At 42.7% G+C, this 8,322-nt stretch overlaps 1 protein-coding gene across 1 annotated transcript in view; it reads left to right on the forward strand.

Annotated features, from left to right (window-relative positions):
• Positions 1-6,210: 6,210 nt before the first annotated feature.
• The window catches only part of fam124a (family with sequence similarity 124 member A), a 66,183-nt gene continuing 64,071 nt past the window's right edge, over positions 6,211-8,322 (forward strand). The window contains exon 1 of the mRNA XM_031806029.1: positions 6,211-6,454. Within this exon, the coding sequence (XP_031661889.1) occupies positions 6,381-6,454 (74 nt within the window). The 5' untranslated portion in view covers positions 6,211-6,380. The remainder of the gene's footprint in view (positions 6,455-8,322) is intronic.

The following is an 8,322-nucleotide window of genomic DNA, read 5'->3' on the forward strand; positions in this document are numbered from 1 at the left end:
ACAGTGAGCTGAGATAAGGCGGGCTTTACCTAGCAAAGACTTATAGATGACCTGGAGCCAGTGGGTTTGGCGACAAATATGAATAGATGGCCAGCCAACGAAAGCATTCAGGTCGCAGTGGTGGGTAGTATATGGGGCTTTGGTGACAAAACGGATGGCACTGTGATAGACTGCATCCAATTTGCTGAGTAGAGTGTTGGATGCTATCTTGTAAATGACATCGCGAAGTCGAGGATCGGTAGGATAGTCAGTTTTACGAGGGTATGTTTGGCAGCATGAGTGAAGGATGCTTCTAGATTTAATTTTGGATTCGAGATGCTTAATGTGAGTCTGGAAGGAGAGTTTACAGTCTAACCAGACACCTAGGTATTTGTAGTTGTACACATATTCTAAGTCAGAACCATCCAGAGTAGTGATGCTGGACGTACGGGCAGGTGGGGCAGCGATTGGTTGAAGAGCATGCATTTAGTTTTACTTGCATTTAAGAGCAGTTGGAGGCCATGGAAGGAGTGTTGTATGGCATTGCATCTCGTCTGGAGGTTAGTTAACACAGTGTCCACAGTATTTATAGCCTCGTACAGTTAATTAATGGGGACAATCAGCAGTTGCTATATCTGTTTTTGGACTTAGAAATCAATAATAAGTATCCATTGATTCTTGAAGAATTTAACTTTAAGAAATGCTTCATGTTCTCAGTTCTACTGTCGTACCCCATCAGAACCCAAAATATATAAACTTGTTTTACTCCAATGTTTGTTTACAATTAAAATGTAAACACACATTATAAAGCCTCAAAACATGGTTAAAACTATACATTTGATATCATGGATGGTCAATGCTGAGCTCTAGCTCTATTATTCTGAGGTTACATTTCTCCATGAGCGTTTCACCGTACCAGGGGTGGGGAGTCTGCTTTGTTATTGTTTCTACTGCTGATTGCCACTTTAAGTGCCAGCTTGTTCATTTTCTTGCCTTGAGGTGGCATGTATACAACAGTCACAATAACAGCTGAAAACTCCCTGTGAAGGTAGAAGAGTCAACATTTGTGACTTGTTACAGGAAACTAGGTGTATGTCACACGTCACTACTTCACAGGACGTAAACTTTTATTTTATTTTATCAAAATGCGTTTTTCTTTTGGCAGAAATACCTTCTGGAACATGTGAACTTTCATGTGCCTTAAAAACAAACTTGTTTACCATCTGTAAATCTGAATACAATTGTTACATTACGAGCCTATTTGGTTCAGCCACCGAAAAAGCCAGCAACCTTCCCGCTAGCCATGATTGGATGAGATAATGAGTGGGCTGGACATGCCAAGAGATGAGTTCGGATTGGTCTGCCAGGTAGCACGCTTCTGTCTATAATATGAGTTGGTCAGTATGTGTAGGTTATTCTTTCTAAAAATTGCTTTTTTATAAAGATATCACATAGTAGAACTGCATAAGTGTTGCTCTCCACTTTCTGGAGGACCGAGTTTTGAAATCAGTGGAATTAGAGTGTGACAGCTAAGGAGATGGAGAAAATTGTGCCGTTTGATTGCAAATATGGAGACGGAGTAGAAAAAGAGAACACAGAAGGATGTTGTATAAAACAACATCTCCGGATTACATCTTCAAACTAAGAGCAACCATGGCATCTGTGTCCATCCCATGTATACGGGTACGAGATTCTAGCAGGCTACATTTTCTGATATTAAACGTTTCTATTTTTGTCAGAAAAGTCATTTTCATTTCAAGTTAAAGTGTACTGTTAGCTAGCTAGCTAACGTTAGCAATCAGAAATTAGTAGTTCTGAATATACGAGAGGTGATACTAAAGCGAAAACGGTTATAAAATGTATTTAACAATTCCTTGAAAACGGTACGTAGTTGTCAATGGTTTTAACGAAGCTGGGGCGGGAGGATGTCTCCTTGCCGACCAGAATCGCCAAATCGAAAGCTCTGCATCGTATTGTGACTGAGTTGCTCTGCTGTTTTAGCATTGGACACCTGAATAGGAGGAGAGAGGGGGAGGGGATAGTGTTATTCAAACATAGTCATGTATTTACCTGAGTCAACTCGGAGTGTTAGCATTGTACAATGATTTCGAGGTGGGGAATCTCTCAAATCATATCTAAGCATGAAGCAATGTAATAAACTACAGCCAAACACACGCAATAATATATAATAATATATTACAGTCAAACGCACACAATGTAATATATTACAGCCAAACACACACAATGTAATATATTACAACCGAACGCACACAATGTAATATATTACAACCGAACGCACACAATGTAATATATTACAACCGAACGCACACAATGTAATATATTACAGCCGAACGCACGCAATGTAATATATTAGTCAAACACACACAATGTAATATATTACAGTCAAACACACACAATGTAATATATTACAGTCAAACACACACAATGTAATATATTACAGTCAAACGCACACAATGTAATATATTACAGTCAAACACACACAATGTAATATATTACAACCGAACGCACACAATGTAATATATTACAGTCAAACACACACAATGTAATATATTACAACCGAACGCACACAATGTAATATATTACAGCCGAACGCACGCAATGTAATATATTAGTCAAACACACACAATGTAATATATTACAACCGAACGCACACAATGTAATATATTACAACCGAACGCACACAATGTCATATATTACAACCGAACGCACACAATGTAATATATTACAGCCGAACGCACGCAATGTAATATATTACAACCGAACGCACACAATGTCATATATTACAACCGAACGCACACAATGTCATATATTACAACCGAACGCACACAATGTCATATATTACAACCGAACGCACACAATGTAATATATTAGTCAAACACACACAATGTAATATATTACAGTCAAACACAAAGACTACATGGCCTGGAGAACCACACAGTGCTGTCACATTCAGTCCAGGTCATCTGGATGGACACTGGCAATCTAGCATTACCACAAAGGCACACTGAGAGAGAATGGCCAGGCAGACACTGATAAACTGTCTGATGAACTGTCTGATGAACTCTCTGATGAACTGTCTGATGAACTGTCTGATGAACTGTCTGATGAACTGTCTGATGAACTGTCTGATGAACTGTCTGATGAACTGTCTGATGAACTGTCTGATGAACTCTCTGATGAACTGTCTGATGAACTGTCTGATGAACTGTCTGATGAACTCTCTGATAAACTGTCTGACAAACTGTCTGACAGAGTAAATGTGTGGTGTCTCACACTCTGTGATTCAAGACAGTTGTCTTAGAGTAGATATTTTATAGATAGTTTACACTTCCTCTTCCAAGTCAAAATAATGAAAAACTATCTATGAAATCTATTATTTAAAAAAATATTGATGAATTGTTCTTTCCATTAACATTCATTAACCTGATGATTTTTTTGCTCATGAAGGATGTGGGTCCCTGGGTCACCGGTTCTGCTGGGTGGGGTCCCTGGGTCACCGGTTTATCTGGGTGGGGTCCCTGGGTCACCGGTTTGTCTGGGTGGGGTACCTGGGTCACCGGTTTGTCTGGGTGGGGTCCCTGGGTCACCGGTTTGTCTGGGTGGGGTCCCTGGGTCACCGGTTTGCCTGGGTGGGGTCCCTGGGTCACCGGTTTGTCTGGGTGGGGGTCCCTGGGCCACCGGTTTGCATGGGTGGGGTCCCTGGGTCACCGGTTTGTCTGGGTGGTGTCCCTGGGTCACCGGTTTGTCTGGGTGGGGTCCCTCGGCAACCGGTTTGCCTGGGTGGGGTCCCTGGGTCACCGGTTTGCCTGGGTGGGAGTCCCTCGGCAACCGGTTTGCCTGGGTGGGGTCCCTGGGTCACCGGTTTGCCTGGGTGGGAGTCCCTGGGTCACCAGTTTGTCTGGGTGGGGTCCCTGGGTCACCGGTTTGCCTGGGTGGGGTCCCTGGGTCACCGGTTTGCCTGGGTGGGGTCCTCTGCCCTTAATCTAAAAGCAAACCAAGTTTTGCTTTTAGAAACCTTGGTTTGACAAACAAACCCATTAAATAGCTAACAACACTCGCTAACACAGTCATAACACCAATTTAGCCAGTTTCTACAGGCTACAACTGGTCTTCTAGGAGCTAAATCTCAGCTCCCTCTCACAGGCATTTAACCATTCAGTAGTTGTATCAAAACAGTATCACATTATAGGCCTGTAGATATTGTTCTCCCTCCCAGCATGAATGCTACTGGCCTACTTGTTGTTGTACCATACTCAACAGATCTGTTATGAGCATGGACGACCTGATAGGTCGGATCATAGTCAAGAAGTATCTCCATCTCTATCAGCAGTCTATTCCTTTTACCAAAAATAAGCTGTTTTAAAAGGGAGGAGGGGAAAGGTCAACTGATTATGTCCCCTCAAAGGACCAGTGATTTCCACTTACAAAAACTTAAATTATCAATCATCAATCACCAATCATCGATCATCAATCACCAATCACCAATCAACGATCATCAATTACCGATCACCAATCACAAATCACCAATCATCAATCACCAATCATCAATCACCAATTATCAATCACCAATTATCAATCACCAATCATCAATCACCAATCATCAATCACCAATCTGATATTTGAGCTAATCTGTATCTTATTATAGACTATTACTCAGCAAAGTTACAGACAGACAGACAGACAGACAGACAGACAGACAGACAGACAGACAGACAGACAGACAGACAGACAGACAGACAGACAGACAGACAGACAGACAGACAGACAGACAGACAGACAGACAGACAGACAGACAGACAGACAGACAGACAGACAGACAGACAGACAGACAGACAGACAGAAGGACAGACAGACAGGGACACAGACACATAGTTAGGTACTCAATCTTAGATACTGAATCTTAGATAGGTACTCAAACCTCTCTCTACCAGACCACACCCCCTCTCTCTACCAGACCACACCCCCTCTCTCTACCAGACCACACCTCCTCTCTCTACCAGACCACGCCCCCTCTCTCTACCAGACCAATGAGAAGGAGTGGTGAGAGTAAGGGGTAGTCAATCTCCTTCTTTATTAATTGGACAACTATTGGACGTATTTATAACATTTATCCCAATGGTGACCCAGGCTCTGTCTTTACAGAACAGAAGAACCAAAACAGATCTAGAAGGAACATAAAGGGTGGATGAGGCAGGATGAGGCAGGAAGAGGCAGGATGAGGCAGGATGAGACAGGAAGAGGCAGGATGAGGCAGGAAGAGGCAGGATGAGGCAGGAAGAGGCAGGATGAGACAGGAAGAGGCAGGATGAGGCAGGAAGAGGCAGGATGAGGCAGGATGAGGCAGGAAGAGGCAGGATGAGGCAGGAAGAGGCAGGATGAGACAGGATGAGGCAGGAAGAGGCAGGATGAGGCAGGAAGAGGCAGGATGAGACAGGAAGAGGCAGGAAGAGGCAGGATGAGGCAGGAAGAGGCAGGATGAGACAGGAAGAGGCAGGATGAGGCAGGAAGAGGCAGGAAGAGGCAAGATAAGGCAGGAAGAGGCAGGATGAGACAGGAAGAGGCAGGATGAGACAGGAAGAGGCAGGAAGAGGCAGGAAGAGGCAGGATGAGGCAGGAAGAGGCAGGATGAGGCAGGATGAGGCAGGAAGAGGCAGGATGAGGCAGGAAGAGGCAGGAAGAGGCAAGATGAGGCAGGACCATCACAGAGCCTACAGACTCCAAAGCTAAAGTCACTCTTAGACAAAAGGGTTCCAAAAGGGTTCTTCATCTGTCCCCATAGGAGAACCCTTTTTGGTTCCAGGTAGAACCCTTTTTGGTTCCAGGTAGAACCCTTTTGAGCTCCATTTAGAACTCTTTGTGGAAAGGGTTCTACATGGAACCCAAAGGGGTTCTTCAAAGGATTCTCCATTGGGGACAGCCAAAGAACCCCACACACTCTCCAATATCACTGTACTAGTGTACATCATTGTGACTCTGTGTTTAGCGTAATCACATGACATTACATTTGAACCTTTATTTCACGCTTTTTCATCAAACTGTCCAATTGCTTTTAAATGTGTAATGGTGTAATTCTCATTTCACGACAACTTCATAATGCTGTACTTTGTATCATTAGGTACGATAGTACCACGTAGTACCACATGCTGGCGACAAAGACAACCATTTTGCTAAATGAACGCGGATGATGACGCAGTGGGGAGCCAGCCTGTTGCTGCTGGAGCGATTAGGAGAATGTTCTGCAGGGCTGCGAGAGAGAGGTAGAGGTTCGCGTCTCTTCTTGCGTCTTCTGTTCCCTCTCTTCTTTTAACGTAGAAGAAGGTTGTTTAGAGCCGCGCTCCAACAAAGGTTTCTGAACAATTGAGAAATAATGCAAACTAAATATGTTGTTATCCGTTGAGATGGAGAAGAATTTAACAGAAGATGACTGCGTGGATTCAGGAGCAGAGACTGGAGGGTGAGTTTTGGGGGTTTAGTTGGTTGAGGAACTTACTTCTCCACGTCTTGAAAGCACTTACATCTTTCTCTTACGGTTTAGCCTACTATATCGACATGCTATTCCAATGTTTAGTGAGACTTTAATTATGCCACAGACCTGTAGATGAGAGTCAAGTCACTTGATCCAATCGTCAAGTCTCACAAAGCTCATTAATTTGGTTTGACAGATTACAGCAGGAGGAGGAGGAGGAGGAGGAGGAGGAGGGTGAAGGCTGCAGAATGTTTTGGTTGTATGGGGGCCGGGAAAACTTAATTGAGTTCGGAAAAGTTCCTCAGCTCGTTGTTCACCCATCCATATGCTGCTTGGCACTAAGCACTAGGACATCTGCCACGGGAGATTTAAAACCCTAATGCTTTTGTGGAAAGTAGCTGGCAATGTGGAACTAATGACTATCTTTAATTAAGAACAGATTGTAACGTGTTCCTTTGACACAAATCTAATGTTGATGAATTGTAGCCTAATGATGCTGCCAATGCTATATTAATCCAAACGTCAAAATATACATGTGTTGTTCATTGTTTTGTTTTCAGCTATTAAGCAAAGATGCTCCCTGGTTTGGTATGTTGCTGATAACTTTGGTGTGTAGGCTAGTGTGTGTGTGTAGCCTAGTGCCTTTCTTCTTGCCCCAAACCTGGGCTTGAACCACAACGATAGAAACAGTCACCCTCGAAGCATCGTTACCTGTCGCTCCACAAAAGCCACGGCTCTTGCAGAGGAAGGGGAACGAGCGTCTCAGAGCGAGTGACGTCGCTGAGTTCTTTTTAAAACGTTGCAATCGCGCACCGCCAATTAGCTAACCATTTCACCACGGTTACCGATGTAGGTGTGTGTGTGTTTAGATTAGTGTGTATTAGTGAAGTGTGTGTGTGTGTTTAGGTTAATGTGTATTAGTGAAATGTGTGTGTGTTTAGGTTAGTGTGTATTAGTGTGTGTGTGTGTTTAGGTTAATGTGTATATTAGTGAAGTGTGTGTGTGTGTGTTTAGGTTAGTGTGTATTAGTGAAGTGTGTGTGTGTGTGTGTTTAGGTTAGTGTGTATTAGTGAAGTGTGTGTGTGTGTGTTTAGGTTAGTGTGTATTATTGATGTGTGTGTGTTTAGGTTAGTGTGTATTAGTGTGTGTGTGTGTGTTTAGGTTAATGTGTATATTAGTGAAGTGTGTGTGTGTGTGTGTTTAGGTTAGTGTGTATTATTGATGTGTGTGTGTTTAGGTTAGTGTGTATTAGTGTGTGTGTGTGTGTTTAGGTTAATGTGTATATTAGTGAAGTGTGTGTGTGTGTGTTTAGGTTAGTGTGTATTATTGATGTGTGTGTGTTTAGGTTAGTGTGTATTAGTGTGTGTGTGTGTGTTTAGGTTAATGTGTATTATTGATGTGTGTTTAGGTTAGTGTATATTAGTGTGTGTGTTTAGGTTAGTGTATATTAGTGTGTGTGTTTAGGTTAGTGTATATTAGTGTGTGTGTTTAGGTTAGTGTATATTAGTGTGTGTGTGTGTGTGTGTTTAGGTTAATGTGTATATTAGTGAAGTGTGTGTGTGTGTGTGTTTAGGTTAGTGTGTATTAGTGAAGTGTGTGTGTTTAGGTTAGTGTGTATTAGTGTGTGTGTTTAGGTTAGTGTGTATTAGTGAAGTGCGTGTGTGTTTAGGTTAGTGTGTATTATTGATGTGTGTGTGTGTGTGTGTGTTTAGGTTCATGTGTATATTAGTGAAGTGTGTGTGTGTGTGTGTTTAGGTTAGTGTGTATTAGTGAAGTGTGTGTGTTTAGGTTAGTGTGTATTAGTGTGTGTGTTTAGGTTAGTGTGTATTAGTGAAGTGTGTGTGTGTTTAGGTTAG

The sequence above is a fragment of the Oncorhynchus kisutch genome, linkage group LG26 (genome assembly GCF_002021735.2).
Source record: "Oncorhynchus kisutch isolate 150728-3 linkage group LG26, Okis_V2, whole genome shotgun sequence".
NCBI lineage: Eukaryota > Metazoa > Chordata > Actinopteri > Salmoniformes > Salmonidae > Oncorhynchus > Oncorhynchus kisutch.